The sequence below is a fragment of the Coregonus lavaretus genome (assembly GCF_964263955.1).
Source record: "Coregonus lavaretus genome assembly, contig: HAP1_SCAFFOLD_55, whole genome shotgun sequence".
Lineage (NCBI taxonomy): Eukaryota > Metazoa > Chordata > Actinopteri > Salmoniformes > Salmonidae > Coregonus > Coregonus lavaretus.
This window is the reverse complement of record NW_028161934.1, coordinates 605,443-625,627: the sequence shown is the minus strand read 5'-3', so window position 1 is coordinate 625,627 and position 20,185 is coordinate 605,443. Positions and strand designations below refer to the sequence as shown.

Here is a 20,185-nt window from a genome sequence, read left to right as displayed (position 1 = left end):
ATCTCGTCCTCTGAAGTGGAGGAGGAGAAAAATCAAATCAACGTTTATTTGTAAGGTGTAAAGGATACAGGGTGTAAATGGTACAGTGAAATTCTTACTTGCAAGCTCTCACCATTGCAGTAACGTTACACTTTATCAAAAATATGATCAGTAATAATAAGTCACACAAAATAAGTAGTTAAAAGGTAGGACAAACTACTTTTTAAATATATTTTGATCGGTTCTTTCTGTCCTGTTCTACACTGTATACTCAGTGTATATCTGTACTATAAATTTTTTGTTAATCTAAAATCAATTGTTTTTTTGTGGGGCTTTTTATGACCCCACTAGACCCTGACTTTTTGAATACCACTGGTCAAATGGGACAGAACCATTGTCTGTTTCTCAAATGGCACCATATAGGGCCCTGTTCAAAAGTAGTGCACTACATAGCGAATAGGGTACCATTTGAATGCAAGCATAGACAGTAGAGAACTCAATGACCTCCACTATTTCGTTCTTTGGCTTTTCAACCAGCAGGTGGCGGTATTTGACATGTATTCCATTTTAATCATGAGTTGTCATCAGAATATAGCTAAACTAAATCTGTAAATAAAATTGAAATAAAGTTACTATAATCTGTTGATTAGTCTTCAGTTAAGTTAATAAAGACACTTGAATCCTTGAGGACAAATAGTCTTTGGAAAAGACACTAGAAAGTCAACGTGTCCTTTTCTACCATAAGTAATGGGTGTATTAAGGCTTAAAAACAATTATTTGATCACTTTAGACAAGTTCTAATGCATTTTGATCGATCTTAGATTGACTTTTATCTAACTTTGTAAAGTAGTCTACTCTACACATTGCAGTCCTTCATTTTGTGGGCAATACGTTTCATGTAATCAAAAATAATACACTGTTTTTTAGATTGGAGATACAAGTTAAAAATGGAAGCATTCATTTCCTGTTCATTCTTGATTCAATATAAACATGTTCATTTGACCTACATTTCGTCGGTTACACTGTAGCCCTGGAACTATTTATTTCCAACGAGGAGAATAACGATCTAAACCAATCAGAGGGAGTGACGGGGTCGGAGTGATACACCACAGCGCTGTTTGACGGAAGGATACACTTGGGTGTGATGAACGACTATAAATACTCATGTGACCTCGCTCAATCGTCGTTTCTCTGGACATTCAATGTTATTTGGTAGCATTCCGAGCGCTCAGTTCTCCCTCGCAAAATGGCAGTTTAACGTGCAGCGGCTTATCTAGCAGCGGCAACAACCCGGCAGTGCAACAGTCAAGCACTGGCTTTTTTACGCAAAATGGCGTAAGTAAAAATTATACATATTTATTCTCAGGAAATGTCAAGTCAGACATGTCAGCTGTCCGACAGGTGTGGCTGGCAAGCAGGCTTGGGAGGTTGTTGTTAGCTGTCTAGCTAACTCAACAATACAAGAGCTTAGCTGTAGCTAGCTATTTACTTAAGATATTTGATATGTCAGACTGTCAGCTAGATTTGGGCTGTCTTTGGCACCTACCCAGCTGTGGAAATACAATGACTCGTATCAGCTGTCTGCCTGAAATAACTAACGTTAGATAGCATATCCTATGCAGTTGTGTCGGCGTTTCAATGCGGTTCAACAAACTGACAGAACCATGTGGATCCGATGCCATCTACAGTGGTCCATTTAAATAGATAGTTACGTCATAACTAACTAATTAGCTACCTCCTTCTCATATTGAATAACCGTGTTATGATTTTTAACTAATGTTGTTAAACTCAGACTCATGAATGAAGTTGCTATTCCAGACATGGCAACGTGGCACTTTCAAAATGGCGTACTTCTGTCCTCTCGCTTTTCTCTGTCCTCTCGCTTTTCACTTCCCTCTCATGACAGATGGTTGTGTTGTGAAAATGGCGGTATCCTCCCCTCCCCTCTCCGTTTCAATAGTGAGTCAAGGAGGAGGCGGTGTTACCGGTCATATCATGACCAAATTAGGCAATGTTGTCCACTGGCGGGGAGTTTACCGTCACTGGCGGAATGACTTTCCACTGAACTCCCCGCCCTCCGCCAACACAAAGACGAGAATAGCTCTCGTACTATTTTATTATGTAATACGTTTGAATGTGAAATACATTAATATAATAAGTAATGCGTTTTAGGAGATATTAAGTCAAAGTTGATATTGACTCGATTTTACTTACTTGAATTGTTCCTTTTAGTTCTTAGTGGAATAAATGGCCACATTTGCCAGGAAACGATCGAATGTTACTGTTGACTAGGACATAACTTAAGGTTTTACAAGGTATCTCTAGCTGACTGTTTTCAGCTCTATTTCCCAGACACATACTTCCTCTTAACAGACTTCCTCCTAACACTGAGGGCTTTTGTTTATTTGGACCTACCCCGGTGGGAGGAGTTTGACCGGTTCATTCGTTTTGGAACCAGGCTGCCTCCCCAGGTGTGAGCCAGGTGCCATGCTCTGGCCAACTGCGAAGTCGGCTCAAAACAAAAGTGACATAAATAAGGACGTGTAGGATTCTGTGTTTTCACATGCAAAAGTGATTGCTTTTGATAAAAACGCTGTATCTGCCTTCCCAATGAAAACTAGTTAAACATTTATTTTATGGAAAGCGATGTATGTTTCTGGAAGATGCACCATGCTGCCTTTGTTGACAACATAACCAAGCTGCGCAGATTATTGTTTGATTTGAGAAGGGTGCTCCCTCCCCCCGTTTCAACCCGGGCCAGCATAATATAACTCCTTCCATGGGTCTTACTAACACAATACAATGAGGCTAGTTAATACCTCTTGGTCTTTCTAACACAATACAATGAGGGTAGTCAATGAGTAGCACCATTTAACTGACACCATATATTGATATGATTACCTATCCCTCAAAACAATGACGTGGCAAAGAGATTATTTTGAAGAACGAGCTGGCCTTAATGGCCATGTAGTCTTTTCTCCACCCGGCACAGCCAGAAGAGGACTGGCCACCCCTCAGATCCTGGTTCCTCTCTAGGTTTCTTCTTAGGTTCCTTCCTTTCTAGGGAGTTTTTCCTAGCCACCATGCTTCTACATCTGCATTACTTGCGGTTTGGGTTTTTAGGCTGGATTTCTGTTTAAGCACTTTGTGACGTCTGCTGATAAAAAAATATATATACATTTTATTGATTATTTTCCTTTTTCTGTAGTCTAGCTATAATGGTACTAAGGCCCTGTTATACACCACATCTCACCCCTATCCCACCTTCTCCTCGCCTCTAGTATGTATAGACATGCAAAATACATTTCTGTTGCTCATGTAGTAAATGAACCAATAAAGTCATCTTCTCTCCTCTATGGAACTACTTGTCATACCGAATTTGTAACCCCAATCCCTCCATCTCTCTCTCCTTCCTCCATCCAGGTCTCTCAAACCAACCACCCTCAGCTCTGCTGTTGTCTACCACAGCACAATATCACCGTTCCCCCTAACGACGACAACGTCAGAAGACTCTCTGTTATCCTGTTATAATTCACTGTTACTGTTGACAAGCACCAGAAGAAGCAGTCATGTCCCTGTTGAGTTCCCAACTGGCCTTGGAGGACGTTGGGGCCCAGTTACTGGACAACTGGTTTCTGACGGCTGACCCCATGGGGCCCCGTCTGGACCAAGATGAAGAGGATGATCTACCCCCCTCTCTCTCCTTCTCTTCTTCCAGCTCCCTCTCTCTCTCCAACTCTTCTGCCTCCTCCCTCTCTCCCTCCTTTAGTTTGTCTCCTTCCCCCTCCCATCTCTCGTTCTCCCCCCCTCCTCCCTCGTTCCTGGTGAGCAGCAAGGCCGGGTCCGGGGTAGAGGATCAACTGATGCCGTTGACTCCATGGCTGGAAGCTAGCGAGCTGCTCGATGCCCACATGGGAACAAACGGCTGCAGAGGTGAGAACACAGCTGAAAAGAAAACCCAACAAAAAAACACGATAACGCCACCTCCAAGTGATTATTGATTTAATCGCAACAGGTTTGATCTTAAAAGCCTGTGCTGGGTTCTCATCCTGCAATGTGAACTTAATGTAAACTAACTAAATTATTACTAGAAATCTCCCATCTAATTCCCACTATACTCTGCCCAAATACCAAGCTCAAGTGTTGCGAAAGACATACAAACTCCTCCTTTGTTTGCTGCCTAACCCTATACTTGGTTCCATCGGTGGTGTTATCACAGTGTTGGGCCTAGGTTAAGTTTCCCCTTGTCCTAGTGTTTTCAGTCAGTCAATACTGGAGGATTTTCAAAGGTGGTGTTATCACAACTATTAGGCTTAAACCTATAATTTTAAGCAATCTCCCGCCTACGCTCTCCCCTGGGCTCGGTTTGTCATAAACAGTTGCCCGATGCCAACCTACAGTTGAAGTCGGAAGTTTACATACACTTAGGATGGAGTCATTAAAACTCATTTTTCAACCACTCCACAAATTTCTGGTTAACAAACTATCGTTTTGGCAAGTCGGTTAGAACATCTACTTTGTGCATGACACAAGTAACTTTTCCAAAAATTGTTTACAGACAGATTATTTCATTTACAATTCACTGTATCACAATTCCAGTGGGTCAAAAGTTTACATACACTAAGTTTACTGTGCCTTTAAACCGCTTGGAAAGTTCCAGAAAATTATGTCATGGCTTTAGAAGCTTCTAATTGACATCATTTGAGTCAATTGGAGGTGTACCTGTGGATGTATTTCAAGGCCTACCTTCAAACTCGGTGCCTCTTTGCTTGACATCATGGGAAAATCTAAAGAAATCAGCCAAGACCTCAGAAAAATTGTAGACCTCCACAAGTCTGGTTCATCCTTGGCAGCAATTTCCAAACGCCTGAAGGTTCATCTGTACAAACAATAGTACGCAAGTATAAACACCATGGGACCACGCAGCCGTCATACCGCTCAGAAAGGAGACTTAATCAACATACTTTGGTGCGTAAAGTGCAAATCAATCCCAGAACAACAGCCAAGGACCTTGTGAAGATGCTGGAAGAAACGGGTACAAAAGTATCTATATCCACAGTAAAACAAGTCCTATATTGACATAACCTGAAAGGCCCTCAGCAAGGAAGAAGCCACTGCTCCAAACCCGCCATAAAAACCCAGACTACGGTTTGCAACTGCACATGGGGACAAAGATCGTACTTTTTGGAGAAATGTCCTCTGGTCTGATGAAACAAAAATAGAACTGTTTGGCCGTAATGACCATCGTTATGTTTGGAGGAAAAAGGGGGTTGCTTGCAAGCCCAAGAACACCATCCCAACTGTGAAGCACAGGGGTGGCAGCATCATGCTGTGGGGGTGCTTTGCTGCAGGAGGGGCTGGTGCACTTCACAAAATAGATGGCATCATGAGGAAGGAAAATGATGTGGATATATTGACGCAACATCTCAAGACATCAGTCAGGAAGTTAAAGCTTGGTCGCAAATGGGTGTTCCGTAGCCCCGTGTAGCTCAGTTGGTAGAGCATGGCGCTTGCAACGCCAGAGTTGTGGGTTCGATTCCCAAGGGGGGCCAGTATGAAAATGTATGCACTCACAATAACTGTAAGTCACTCTGGATAAGAGTGTCTGCTAAATTACTAAAATGTAAATGGACAATGACCCCAAGCATACTTCCAAAGTTGTGGCAGAATGGCTTAAGGACAACAAAGTCAAGGTATTGGAGTGGCCATCACAAAGCCCTGACCTCAATCCTACAGAAAATGTGTGGGCAGAACTGAAAAGGCGTGTGCGAGCAAGGAGGCCTACAAACCTGACTCAGTTACACCAGCTCTGTCAGGAGGAATTGGCCAAAATTCACCCAACTGGGGGAAGCTTGTGGAAGGCTACCCTAAACGTTTGACCCAAGTTAAACAATTTAAAGGCAATGCTACCAAATACTAATTGAGTGTATGTAAACTTCTGACCCACTGGGAATGTGATTAAATAAATAAAAGCTGAAATAAGTCATTCTCTCTACTATTATTCTGACATTTCACATTCTTAAAATATAGTGGTGATCCTAACTGATCTAAGTCAGGGAAATTTTACTAGGATTAAATGTCAGGAATTGTGAAAACTGAGTTTAAATGTATTTGGCTAAGGTGTATGTAAACTTCCGACTTCAACTGTATATGGTAATCATTAACCATAGAGGTCGTTAGTAACTACTTGTATTACCTGTTTGCACATCCAAACGTGATGACAAGCCCCCATCACCTGAACAAACTGGTTTGCTCCAGATTACTGTAATGTAAGACTGGTGTCAGCGTTGCTTTTCCTCCTATTGTACAGACAGGAAACATGTCGGCTAACAATAAGGTTTTATAGTAGGGCTCAGGGATCACCTACTTCAATGTCCCCACGAATCAGGATTAGACTGGAATATTGTCTTTCAGAGCAGAGTTTCATTTGGGAAACCCTGTTTCAGAGGACCGATTTTCCTTCGGGATCACTGTACAATTATTGTTAAAATTGTCACGTCATGAAATACATTGAGTATAATGTGTTGTATATTTAGATGGAAGTTACTTATCACTTCTCTCCCCCCCCTCTCAATCTCTTCTTCACAGATGATGCGTTTTCGGGCATGGACTGGATGGCTGAGAAGATAGACCTGAGTGATTTCGACCTGGACTCTCTGATTGGCTCCTGTTGTTCCGATGCCCCGCCCAGTTCCCCCGAGGAGCTCCTGGCCTCCCTGGAGACCCACATGGACCTAGACCTGGTACACCCTTTCACTGTCCCAATCACTGTCCCACGCGAGGAGCTCCTGGCCTCCCTGGGCATCCCTCTGGCCGACCTACCCCCTTTGGTTCTCCCCTCCCTGGAGCTCCCTGAAGAAGAGGTAAAGGATGAGGTCAGAGGTCCAGTGGTGACGGTTCAGGATCAAGAGGTTGTGGTGAAGTCTGAGCCACAGTCCCCAGCACCCCTTTCTCCGGCTCCCCTCTCCCTGGGGTATACCCTCGAGCTGGGGAGCGAAGTGGACGTTGATGTCTTGGAAGTCGAGACCACCGACACTCCAACCACCATCATCCCGGAGCCCAGCTACCGCCTCCAGACCACCGCCCCTGTTGTCCTCTCCGGCCACTTCGTGGTGGTCCTCTCCCCTAAAGCCAACCATCCTCCCCACATCAACCCTCTCTTCCTCAGCCTCCAGTAGCTGTGATGACCAGTCTGATGACAGCGATTCTGGCATCGACTCTGTATCTGGCTCCCCTCCTCGCCACCCATCTTCATCCCCCTCTCCTTCTCCCTCCATAGCCGGGTCCTCCAGGACCAAACCCTACTCCAAACCCGACCCCAAGACTACATCCCCCACAACCCTCAGTGGCAAGGTCAAATCAGTATCCGGGGCACCCAAGGTCGTGGAGAAGAAACTCAAGAAGATGGAGCAGAACAAGACGGCGGCGACACGCTACCGACAGAAGAAGAAGGGCGAACAGGAAGTGCTGAGTGCAGAGTGTTCCGAGCTGGAGCAGAGGAACCGTGAGCTGGCAGAGAAGGCTGAAGGCATCAGCAGAGAGATCCAGTACCTCAGAGATCTGATGGAGGAGGTCCGCTCAGCCAAGAACAGGAAGAAGACCGCTGTTAGTGTGGCGTAGTCAGCGGAAATTATGGATAGAACGAAGGAAAGAAAGAATGAGGGAATGCATGGAATGAGATCCAGTACCTCGTGGAGGAGGGGCTACGTCCTGGTTATCCACCCTTCTCCCAAAGTGTACACTTGCATACTTGCTGTCTATGATGGGAAGTTTGCATTTGCATGCTTTGGGAGAAGGGTGAAGAATCGAGAAGGCAGTCAGGGAATGGCTAGAAAGATGACAGAAAAATTGATGAGATTATTATTGGGGAGAAGATGTGGGACTGAGATTTTAGTCAGGCGACGCATCAGTCATGCTGGTCTGTTCTGTATTAACCCTATCAGAGCGTTACACTGGTATACATACACACATGTATGGTATATGTGTTGGTTAGGACTAGGCCATGGTTACTGCGTAGGTAGGAAAATGTAGAATTACGACGACGACAAATGAGTACGGCTACACTCTTACCAGTCTCCAACCCACATCCTTCCCAAAAAAGATTTCCTCCAGTTTCAAAGACCAGTTACAACCAATCCCCCCCTCCCCCCAACTGTCACCCTACTGTTACTCTTACCCCCCTCCCCCTTTACTCTTACCCCCCTCCCCTTACTCTCCCCCTCTTTTCTCATTACCCCACTACTCTGACTTCTTCTATGCAGCTTTAGTCCAGAAAGGGGCCTCACCCTGTTGCAGATTTTTTGTTACACTGAATTCCTTCTGTCACAATGTTATGTTTGGTATGTATATATCTTCACCTGAACTCTACTCTGGCATCATCTTGATTTTATTTAACGCTGGATAGTAGATAACCATCCGTCTACTAGACTCTCCTAGACCTAGTTGGCATCTCTAGTGTCGCTTTTAGGTATGTTTGTTTGGCTTGTATAAATGCTTTGCTATTGTTTACTATTAAAACTCCTTATTGATCTGTTTGAAGTGTGATTTTTTGGGGGGGGGATTAAGAAGTACATGTGAACTATTAGTGGCAAATCTAAATGCCTTGACAAATTAGCAGTGAAAACCATATGCAAGTTTAGTAAAGCACTAGTAGTGTACACATACGACTGATACCGTATGAGTTTCATCAAATTAATCATCATGACTAAGCAACAGAACTCTGTTATTTTAAACCTGTGCAACTGGAATGACAGGTGATCAACGCTGGTCCTGGGCCCTTATTAATAAAGCATCTTGAGTAGGAGTGCTAATCTAGTATCAGGTCTCATGTCCATGTAATATTTTCTTTTTTATTTAACTAGGCAAGTCCGTTAAAAACAAATTCTTAATTACAATGACGGCCTACACCGGCCCAATTGTGCGCAGCCCTATGGGACTCCCAATCACGGCCGGTTGTGATACAGCCTGGAATCTAACCAGGGGGTCTGTAGTGATGCCTCAAGCACTGAGATGCAGTGCCTTAGAACGCTGCGCCACTTGTTCTTAAATATAAACAGGCCCTAGATCAGCACTTCCTACTCTGTGAAGTTTTATGAATACAGACCCTGGATCGGTCACACTCTTAATAGCTCCAAATTGAGCTGTGTGAATGTCAGGTCAAATATGTTAAGCGCCTTGGAGAAGGAGTGCTGATTTAAGCTCAGTTTTGGCCTTTAAGTCACAATGAATAAGAGTACATGGACAGGGGGCACTGATCCTAGATCATATCTCTCTTGATACATATGGCCCCAGGTATACCTGATTTGCATATAAGATTGAGCAAACAGGAAATGTCTGGGTAGTTGGAAGTGCAAACATCCATGCTGTAACTAGTACAGCTATACCACTGTGCCATTGTCATTGTGCCATAGCTAATGCAGGGGTTAGCAAGTACACTACTACATGTTTGAGCTTTCAGAGTGTGATTAACTCTTAATATTTGTTTTAAAAAGTTATTTATATCATTATTAAACAAGCTATTTAACCTTTATTACACTATAACAAATAAGGATATATAGCAGGGATTGTCAAATGGCGGCCCTCACATTTTTTCTCAGAAATCATTTTTAGCACAAAATTGGGACATAAAGTAATAAAATCACTAGGAATTCTCAAAATTTAATTTAGGAAATCTATTCCCAAGTATTTCCACGTATAAATAGAGAGACATTATCGTGTACCAGTGTAAGCAAGGTTTGAAATTATTGTTTTTGTCAAATACAATATCTGTTTGGGCTTCTTACGTCAATTTGCAGAGTACAAATTATTTATAATTATGTTCCGGCACCCTGACCATCCGCTCAAGAAAAAATCGGCCCGCGGCTGAAACACTTATATTAAGTGTTTGTCATTGTGCCTTAGGGGTTAGCAAATAAATACTGCTTTAATAGGCTTAGCTTATACTGTGTCATTAGCTGTTTTACAATAATATTTATTAAACAAATATATTATCTTTAATTAAACTATTGAAAGACTCATCTCCTTCTGAAAAGAAGCCCTGGTGCAAGTCGAGCTATTTCAGAAAGTAATTGAAAAAAGTCAGCCAACTTAGAAAACAGGTTTGAACCGGTTGGCATTCTACACATTTTCTTGCCATTGCCTGAAGGGGCAACACCCAAAGAGCAAGTTTTTCACAGAAGTTAGATAGCGATTTGTAAGTCGCTCTGGATAAGAGCGTCTGCTAAATGACGTAAATGTAAATGTAAAATAGCGAAAAAGGAGGTGTGTGTGTGAAAGAGACGGAGTGGGGGAGGGTAAAGGGAAGCACAGCTGTGAAAACATCTCATGGGAAAGAACCTCCCTCTCTCTGTCTCTCTCCCCCTTTTGTTTGATCTGAAACCAGACAGACTGAGGGGAAACATGTGTCTCTCTCTTTCTCTGTGTGTGTGTGTGTGAGGCAAAACGTTGTGGGTTGACAGCATGTGTGTCAGTGTGTGAGAGAGAGAGAATAAGCTTGTGGGTTAGTGTGTGAGTATGCAATGAAAACAATGTGAGTTCAGTAGGCTGAATATTTGTGTGTGTCTATATGTGTGACTAGTGCGCGTGTATGCGAGAGCGTGTATGTGTGCACAAACGTTTTGTGTGTGAAAGAGTTCAGTGCTTTGAAAGAAACCTGGCACCCAGATGTGTACGTTTTGCTTGGGCAGTAAAACGTCATCTTTTTATTTTATTTAACCTTTAACCATGTAGGCCAGGAGAGTACATACACACACACACACAGACACATACAGACACATTCTACAGTATTGAGGCCTTCCACTCCTGCACAGGCCATGATAAGAACCACCCTGATAAAGAGAGAGAAGGCGAGAGAGAGAATGAGAGAGAGAAGAGGAGAGAAGGAGAAAGAGAGTGGAAGCGATAAGGGGAGAGAGATAGACAGAGAGAAGGAGGGAGAAAGGTAGAAAGAGAGAGGGAAAGGGAGGATACTTAGTCAGTTGTACAACAATGCATTCAACTGAAATGTGTCTTCCGCATTTAACCCAACCCCTCTGAATCAGAGAGGTGCGGATGGCTGCCTTAATCGACGTCATCGGTGCCCCCGGGGAGCAGTTGTTGTGTGGGTTAACTGCCTTGCTCAAGGGCAGAACGGCACATTTTTCCACCTTGCCGGCTCGGGCTTTCAAACCAGCGACCTTTCGGTTACCGGTCCAACGCTCTTAACAGCTTGAAGGAGGGAGAGCAATAGAAAGAGAGGGAGAGAGAACACGTAAGAGGCTATAGATAACCCTCCAACCACAGCCAAGTCAAGCCAGGGCAAATGTCATGCAGGGAATGAATTAATGCCTGTTTGAAATGGGACTTGAAATGGCTCCAGACCTGGGTTCAAATATCATTTGAAATCATTTGAAATACTTGATCTGTGCTTGATCGAGGTTTCCGGTTGAAATGGAACCAATAGAGAAGTACCAAAAGTGCAAAACCGGCACACCTGTGACCTGACACTCCAGGCAGGCTAAAGCAAACGCTCAAAGTGTTTGAAATATTTCTAATAGTATTTGAACCCAGCTCTGAATAGCTCATTAGGAGATCATGGGTGCGAGTGCAGGCTGACTGAAGATGAGCCTTGACTTGTAGTGTTCATTCCACGTGAATCTACTGTTATTAGGTCTGCGTACCAAATGGCACCCTATTTCCTATGGGACCTGGTCAAAAGTAGTGTACTACATAGGGGATAGGGTGCCATTTGGGACGCACACTACCAACCACAATGGGCTTCATTCATTAATGGGTTGGCTTGTCAGTATGCTTTTGGTGTTTTGAGCCATTCACAATAACAGGGATCCAGTGGTCCTCTGTAGCTCAGCTGGTAGAGCACGGCGCTTGTAACGCTAGGGTAGTGGGTTCGATCCCTGGGACCACCCATAGACAAAAATGTATGCACGCATTACTGTAAGTCACTTTGGATAAAAGCGTCTGCTAAATGGCATATTATTATTCTCACCGGCATGTGTGTGCGTGCGTTTCATGATTCACTGGCCCAAAACTAAGGCTTGATCATGCCACAGCCACATAGCAATTACTGGTGGTAGTGTTAATTATAACTATTGGCTAGATCCCAGGTAGAGGCCTCATTCGTTAACAAAGGCAAAGAAGATTTGAGTAAGGAATGGTATAGATGTATTTGTCCCCCACTGAGTAGATCCAAAGAGGGACTACTGTACCATGAAACAGAGATTGCGTCCCAATGACACCTATAGGGCTCTGGTCAAAAGTAGTGCACTGTATAGGGAATAGGGTGCCATTTGGGACGTAACTTCTAGCAGTCCATTGCTACTTCCCAAAGACTTGTCAAAATGTTATTTTAGACGCTTGCCTTTCGAAGCACAAAATATTATACCTAACAACAATGACAGGGAGACAATGTTGATTCAACCAGCGTGTGTCCAGTGGGGATCTTCTCTTTCTCCCTCTCTCTCCTCTTTCCTTCTTTCTCTTTCCAACCCTCTCACTTCTGACTCTCTCTCCCTCTTTCTCCCTTCCTCTCTCTTTCCTTCTTTCTCTTTCCAACCCTCTCACGTCTGACTCTCTCTCCCTCTCTCTCCCTCTCTCTCCCTCTCTCTCTCGTTACTGTACGTAGGAGTCTAAAACCAGAAGACTCATCTCAACTAGGTCTATTTTAGGCTGCCTTTAATCTGAAGCAGGACTTAACCCAGAAACTCTTCAACTCAGTCAGTCACATGACAAGTGCACTGACCTGCGTCATCAAGATCGTTTAGTAAACTGAGTTGACTCCAACTGAGGGGTAACACAGAGAGTTGCTAGTGGTAGTAGTAGTAGTAGTGGTAGTGGTAGTGGTGGTGGTAGTGGTAGTGGTAGTGGTAGTGGTAGTGGTAGTAGTAGTGGTAGTGGTAGTAGTAGTGGTCGTGGTAGTGGTAGTAGTAGTGGTACTAGTAGTGATAGTGATAGTGATAGTGGTAGTAGTAGTGGTAGCAGCGGCCCTACTTCTCTGAGAGTATATATAGTTCCCTAATCCCCAGCCATCAGCCATCGGCCATCGGCCCGTTAATGAGCTCAGATCCTCAGACTGTCACTGTGACCAGATAATTAGCCTGTGTGTGTGTGTGTGTGACCAGGTAATTAGCCTGTGTGTGTGTGTGTGTGTCCAGGTAATTAGCCTGAATGCTCGGGATCAGAGTGAGTCATCTAGGGACATGTCAGTCAGTATGTGAGAGAGAAAGAAAGAGGAAGTAAGGGGGTGGAGCTTAAATAGTTTGTTACATCAAATACAGGCTTAACTGAATGACAACAGAGACAGAATGCAATATGGAATTTTATTGAATAGTTTGGGGTAGCCTTGTCTCCGAGGAATGCTCCTCAGAGCCAGATGCTGATGACAGGTTACCCTATGCTGGGAGAACAGGGATGACAGGCCTTCAGTTGGTGGGGGTGGGGAGGTGGAAGGTCGTTGGAAGGCTGTTGCTTCAAAACAGCAAGTGGGAGACAAAGTTTGTGTTGACATAACTACTTCCCTAGATTCATGCTCGTTGGTTGAAAGAAAGGAAAATGATTATTGCACAAGTGAGCCCATAGGTTAATCAGCAAGCAGGGTGGGATTGCCTTAGTGTGCCATGCTCATAGGCTGAAGTTACAGTAATAGGTGAATGACATTCCGCATGCTTGCTAATAGTAAAGGAGGAGGAGAGGCGTGACGCTATGCTAATGAGGTAGCATTATAGACACTACCATAGATACCTGCTATCCTTATGAGGTAACGTTATAATCATTACCATAGATACCTACTATGCTGACGAGGTAACATTTTAAACACGACCATAGATACTTCATATGCTTATGAGGTACTGTTATAATCACTACCATATACATACCGCCTTTGCTGATGAGGTAACATTATAGACACTACCATACCTGCTATGTTGATGTGGTCAAATGATAAACACTACCATAGATACCTGCTATGCTTATGAGGTAACATTATAATCATTACCATATAGGTTCGTTTCCCACGGGGGGCAGTATGAAAAAAACAAAAAACAAACATGTATGCATTCACTAACTGTAAATCGCACTGGATAAGAGCGTCTGCTAAATGACTAAAATGTAAATGTAAATATAAATGCCTGCTATGCTAATGAGGTAACATTATAAACACTACAATATAAATACCGGTTATGTTGATGAGGACACTACCATATAAATAAAAGCGATGTGAATTATATGTGTTTATGAATAAAAAGTGATCCCCGAGACTAGACTGTGTGTATGTGTGTGTGTCTGTGTGTATTTGTGTGCGTGTGTAAGCGAGAGGTGTGTATAAGGCAACTATGAGTCACTGTGAAAGAACCAGTGGTATGTTGTCATTCTACACTTCTAGAGAATTGGGGAGGAATGACTTGAGGTACTGTAACAATATTTTCAAACCTCGACTCAGTCAGCAATTCAAGATATACAAAGTAAATTCGTCACGGATAATGAAAACATTTAGAATAATATGATTAATATAAATACAGCATCAATGACAAACAATTGCATTGCCATATTTGTGTCTTCCTAGGGTACTCATTCTTTGTAAACTTTCAAACGTGTTTCTCTCCGTCCATTGTCTGATTTGTGTTGTGCTTTTTAAGTTGTGATAGCAAACATACAGAAATGAATGCACTCGTGATGAAAGTAGGGCTCCAAGTCTTCATTCCATAAATGTACAGTACCTCCCCGTCTTTTTACCTCTAATGCTAGAGTGCCCCCTGGCGTCCTTACTGTAAACTACACTTCCCATTTTTTATGACAACGTCATCACCATAGACTGTCATGTGACCAGCAAACACTGGGCTTGTTCGACATTGCAGCCGACAGCGCGGGTGACTGCCGACTCACTGATCTACAAATCACCTTGCATCATAAATAACGTTATTGTTATTTGTAGATCAGTCAGTCAGTCAGAATTTACTCATGTTACATCACGGTTTTGATGCTATCGAACACGGCCACAGCTTTTACGAGAAACAGAAAGTTGACCGAACAAAGGTTGTTGTTACGGTATACAGCGCCCACCTCCATCATTTTGAACTCTTTTGAATGAACACCAAGAACCGACGAAAGTCGTTTTGAACCCACGTTCTTGCTGTATGCCGCTTGTACGGTTTCTAAGAAGGTACAGTAAGTAGGTCGACAAACATAATCTATGATAGCTACAGATTGTTTCACCAGATAATGTTATTTAACCAAATATCTTTGGTATCCATTACTGGGAGTTACAGGTTAGGTACTGTTTGTAGCACATATCATTTTCGACCAACCTTAACTTGAATGTCCGTGTCCAGTTTCAGGTGGTGCGTTTGAATTTAGAAAATGCTCAGTTATTAAAATAAATACATGTTTTGCTCCATGAAGTAATTCAACAATGTGTACAGCGCCATCTTGTCTATTTCAAACCTCTCATTGATTGAGACAGATGCATCCACCCCAAAGTGCCCCATGTCATGATAACACTCACCTCTTCTTACCATCCTTGTATTACAGACTTCCCATCTTTCTCCCCCTCTATTTCCCTCTTTCTCCCCCCCTCTCCTTCCCTCCCTCTCTTCCTCCCCTCTGTCTTTTCCCCTTGTTCCCTTCCTCCATCAGGATGTCATCTCTTCCCCAACCTCGTCATGTGATCTGGGAGACAGAGGAGCTGGTGGCCTACCTCCACCCCCGGCCATGGACCCCAGGTAGATGCATATTCTTTACCACAATACCTAGCTCTGGTCCAGGGCCCGGTTTCCCAAAAGCATCTTAAGGCTACGTTCATCGTTCAAACTTTCGTAGGAGCATCGTTAAATATCCAAGCTGTTTCCCAAACCCGTCGTTATTAACGCTGCACTTGAAAACGCTCGTAATCTAACACCTGCCTCAGACCACTTGTAGAACTGCGTCGTTAGATGCTTTTTTGCCCTCCTGCGTCACTTAATATACAGAAGATCTCAGCTAAACATAGAATCACACGGTTGATCCATCTCTCTGACCACGATAACTTCAGAACAAAAGTTGACTACAAATATGAAGTTGCCAATGTCTTTGCAATTGATACAAACAAGCCATGTATACAAAGATGCTATAAACAGTAGGCTATATGTGTTTTCAATCAATGTGAGACAATATAACCACAGGAAAGTATAATTACATCAACTTTTCAAAGCGCTGGTAGTGCGTTCAGATGTCTATCACCTGAAGCATGGGCAGAACCATTTCAAGACGTGCAGGAGCTCAGCAGGTATGCATGTATTTTTATCTTATGCGCATGCTTCAGGTGATAGACATCTGAACGCACTACCAGCGCTTTGAAAAGTTGATGTAATTCTACTTTCCTGTGGTTATATTGTCTCACATTCCTACCGCCAAAAGGACCAACCACACAGACAACCAGTAAAGTACATTAAAATATCATTTGAATTTTATTCAACATTCTGGCTTGCCGAAGTCGTTAGAGGAAACTTTCCTGACTCAAAAGCTCATTTCTGCCCAACGTAGAATTCAACGTTGGGTTTTCCAGGCAAGTAACGCACCTCATGGTCAATCATTGCTATTACATTTTATGATAGTCAGTTGCTATGCAACCACTGAACATGTATAGTGAACTGAACAATCCTTCTATAGTAAACGATCATCCACTATATCTTGCTGTCTGGACTTGGGTATGTGTCCCAAATGGCACCCTATCCCCTCTATAGTGCACTACATAGGGAATAGGGTTCCATTTGGGACAATCTTTATCTTCATAAATGGAATATCAATCACAGGCACTACCATCCTGGAGCCGAAGACCCCCAGGGGCCCCGGTGAGGAACCAAGCCCAGCTCAGGGCAGTCTCTTCAGGCTGGGGGAGGGAGCCTACCTGGGGCTGCTGCTGGGGGCCAGGGCGGTGGGGGCCCTGCTGTGTGAGAGGCTGGGGGTGAAGAGATGTGCCCTGGTCTGCAGGCCCTGCCCAGACAGTCATAGTCCACCCCAGGTCTGTTGTGTTTCTATTCTATTCTATTCTATTCTATTTACTCTACTCTATTCTATTCTACTCTGTTCTTCTCTATTCTATTCTACTCTGTTCTACTCTATTCTATTCTACTCAATTCTAATCTTCTCGATTTTTCTCTACTCTTCTCTACTCTATTCTATTATATTGTGTTCTATTCTGTGTCTCATCTAGTTTTGAATAAAAATTGGCAATATAATTTACATTAATGAGCAAAAAACATAACATTTGTGTTTAGATAGCACCATAATTATGTCCTCCTTTCTAGTATGGACAGGTAGCCTAGTAATAGTCCCTGCTGTTATTGACTGACAGATCCGGGTGCTGCCACTACACGGTCTGGACAGCGAGTGGCGCCCCCACCTGGCAGGAGACGAGCACTACACACACCACGACCCCGGCTACGTCACCTCTAAAAGCGGCCCTCGCTGGACTGACACATCCCTCCAGGAGATCCAGGCCGAGATCCGGGCCCAGCTCCCTGCCCCCGATGCCCTACCAAACCTCACCTTCCTGGGGGAAGACCCTTCGCACCCCGGCCTCTTCTCCCGGATCGTCCGTGGAGAAGAGCAGCAGTGGAGGGTGTGGGAGAATGAGGGACACGTGGCGTTCCTCACCCCCTTCCCCAACGCCCCCGGTCTCACTGTACTGGTCCCCCGTCGACCTCTGACCTCGGATATATTTAGACTCGAAGAGGCAGATTATACAAGTTTGGCACTTGCAACCCGGAAGGTGGCCAGGATTTTGGAGGAGGGGCTAGGAGCATGGGGGGTGGGGTTGATATTCGAGGGGTTTGAGATTGACTACGCTCATGCTAAATTGATACCTCTGCTCTCTCCGCCCTCCTCTCACCAGGTTGATGGGGGCTCCACCACCACCACCAGCAGCTCTCCACCTCCTCAGGCCCAGTTTAGTGCCACCTATCCTGGGTTCGTAACCTCGGAGGATGGCCCTGAGGCAAGCCTGGAGTGTTTGAAGGAGTTACAGGCCAAAATCACACAGTAATGATAATGTAATGTATCGACATGTTATGAAATATGTAATATGTATGTAACTGCATATTATGAAGGATCTGAGACTGGGTGATTATAGTATTGATGTATTGCATTTGACTACATACATTCCAATTGCATTATTGGTTGACTTGGCTCCCGAGTGGCGCAGTGGTCTAGTAGCTGTGCCACTAGAGATCCTGGTTCGAATCCAGGCTCTGTCGTAGCCGGCCGCGACCGGGAGGCCCATGGGGCGGCACACAATTGGCCCAGCGTCGTCCAGGGTAGGGGAGGGAATGGCCGGCAGGGATGTAGCTCAGTTGGTAGAGCATGGTGTTTGCAACGCCAGGGTTGTGGGTTTGATTCCCACGGGGGGCCAGTATGAAAAATAAAATAAAAATAATGTATGCATTCAATAACTGTAAGTCGCTCTGGATAAGAGCGTCTGCTAAATGACTAAAATGTAAATGTGATGTGATAGCCTGTTGATTCATGTACATACTGATTTGGTTCACCACATTATATAGATGTATGTGACCGTTTCTGTCATTCATTTTATGATCAACTTTAAATAGGACAACAATCAAGAGCTTTATTTGATAAACAGGCTACTGTTAGGTTTTCATACGTATCCTTTGAAAAGCACTTATCAGTAACATGGAAAAATACATAATTGTATGATCAAAATAAACATGATTTCTATTATGTTTGTAAAGTTTATTTTCAGATTATATTAGTAAGAGTACAACAGGTGGAGAAAGAAAACAGAAAGAAGTAAACCACAGCTACAAATGTTACTATACATATGCGTCATTACTCATTATCCCTGTAATGTTATTAAATGGGTACAAACAACCATGAAACCAAGCACCTTCATATTGGACTGTTGGATTCCTTCAAAAGTTGACATTTGAAACAGTGTCCAGATAGGCATACCTTGTACATAGACTGCTGACAGGGTAAGAAAAAACTATGTAATTTTGTATTTTGGGTGAGCTATCCATTTAATCATTATATTACATATGCTTCAGTCATATCATTGAATCATCATCACCTGGTGTTTTTGTCTCTCAATTATGTTTTGCGGTATCTATTTACAGAGTTCAGCGTTCACAACACATCTGCATATTCCCCTAACCAGGTCTTAACGAGATCTCTCCCTAACAAGGCTTCTAATTGGTCCCTCAGCGTTTCAATGAAGAGGTTTAATTAATCAGCAGTTAAGTGGTTAATTAGCGGATTATAAACGGCATTACCCGAGGCTATCATTATACAATACTCTTCATGGTTACTTTTCAGAGAAAAGAAAGACAGGGCACCACATCTCAATACTATTTCCATGGTTACTAGAGAAACAGAAAGACTGGGGCTTCATCTCAATACTCTTTCCATGGTTACTAGAGAAACAGAAAGACTGGGGCTTCATCTCAATACTCTTTTCATGGTTACTAGAGAAACAGAAAGACTGGGGCTTCATCTCAATACTCTTTCCATGGTTACTAGAGAAACAGAAAGACTGGGGCTTCATCTCAATACTCTTTTCATGGTTACTAGAGAAACAGAAAGACTGGGGCTTCATCTCAATACTCTTTCCATGGTTACTAGAAAAACAGAAAGACTGGGGCTTCATCTCAATACTCTTTTCATGGTTACTAGAGAAACAGAAAGACTGGGGCTTCATCTCAATACTCTTTCCATGGTTACTAGAGAAACAGAAAGACTGGGGCTTCATCTCAATACTCTTTTCATGGTTACTAGAGAAACAGAAAGACTGGGGCTTCATCTCAATACTCTTTCCATGGTTACTAGAGAAACAAAGACTGGGCATCATCTCAATACTCTTTACATGGTTACTAGAGAAACAGAAAGACTGGGCGTCTTCTCAATACTCTTTTCATGGTTACTAGAGAAAGAGAAAGACTAGTGCGTCATCTCAATACTCTTTCCATGGTTACTAGAGAAACAGAAAGACTTAGGCTTCATCTCAATACTCCTTTAATTGTTGCTCTTTAGAGAAAGAGAAGGACTGGGGCTGTATCTCAATACTCTTCATGGTTAGGTGTAGGGTGAAGTTCTCCCTAGATAATCTTAGGTTAGTTTAGCATTTTCCCCACTGATGGTTAAGGTTCGGATTGAGGGAGGGGAAGCTGTTCCTAGATCTTTACCTAGGAGAAACATTAACCCGGAGCATGGCTTCATCTCAATACTC

The 20,185-nt window shown here is 43.4% G+C and overlaps 1 protein-coding gene and 1 pseudogene across 6 annotated transcripts; both read left to right on the top strand.

Moving 5' to 3' along the window:
* The first annotated feature begins 1,153 nt into the window (after nucleotides 1-1,153).
* Nucleotides 1,154-8,511, top strand: LOC311119916 (cyclic AMP-dependent transcription factor ATF-4-like; annotated as a pseudogene). Its single transcript, XR_014615848.1, has 3 exons — nucleotides 1,154-1,314; nucleotides 3,403-3,912; nucleotides 6,568-8,511. The product of XR_014615848.1 is annotated as a cyclic AMP-dependent transcription factor ATF-4-like (transcript).
* A 6,395-nt stretch (nucleotides 8,512-14,906) lies between these two features.
* Nucleotides 14,907-18,681, top strand: LOC311119829 (uncharacterized protein). 5 transcript variants are annotated; one of them, XM_084194488.1, is made up of 4 exons: nucleotides 14,907-15,139; nucleotides 15,604-15,689; nucleotides 16,758-16,966; nucleotides 17,300-18,681. In XM_084194488.1, the coding sequence occupies exons 1-4, from the start codon at nucleotides 15,105-15,107 to the stop codon at nucleotides 17,987-17,989; spliced, it is 1,020 nt and encodes a 339-aa protein (XP_084050614.1). In that variant the 5' UTR covers nucleotides 14,907-15,104; the 3' UTR covers nucleotides 17,990-18,681. The 5 variants fall into 5 exon arrangements, with proteins under 5 accessions (XP_084050614.1, XP_084050615.1, XP_084050616.1 ...); XM_084194489.1 differs by having other exon boundaries at nucleotides 14,909-15,130; XM_084194490.1 differs by having other exon boundaries at nucleotides 14,910-15,135.
* Nucleotides 18,682-20,185: the final 1,504 nt, after the last annotated feature.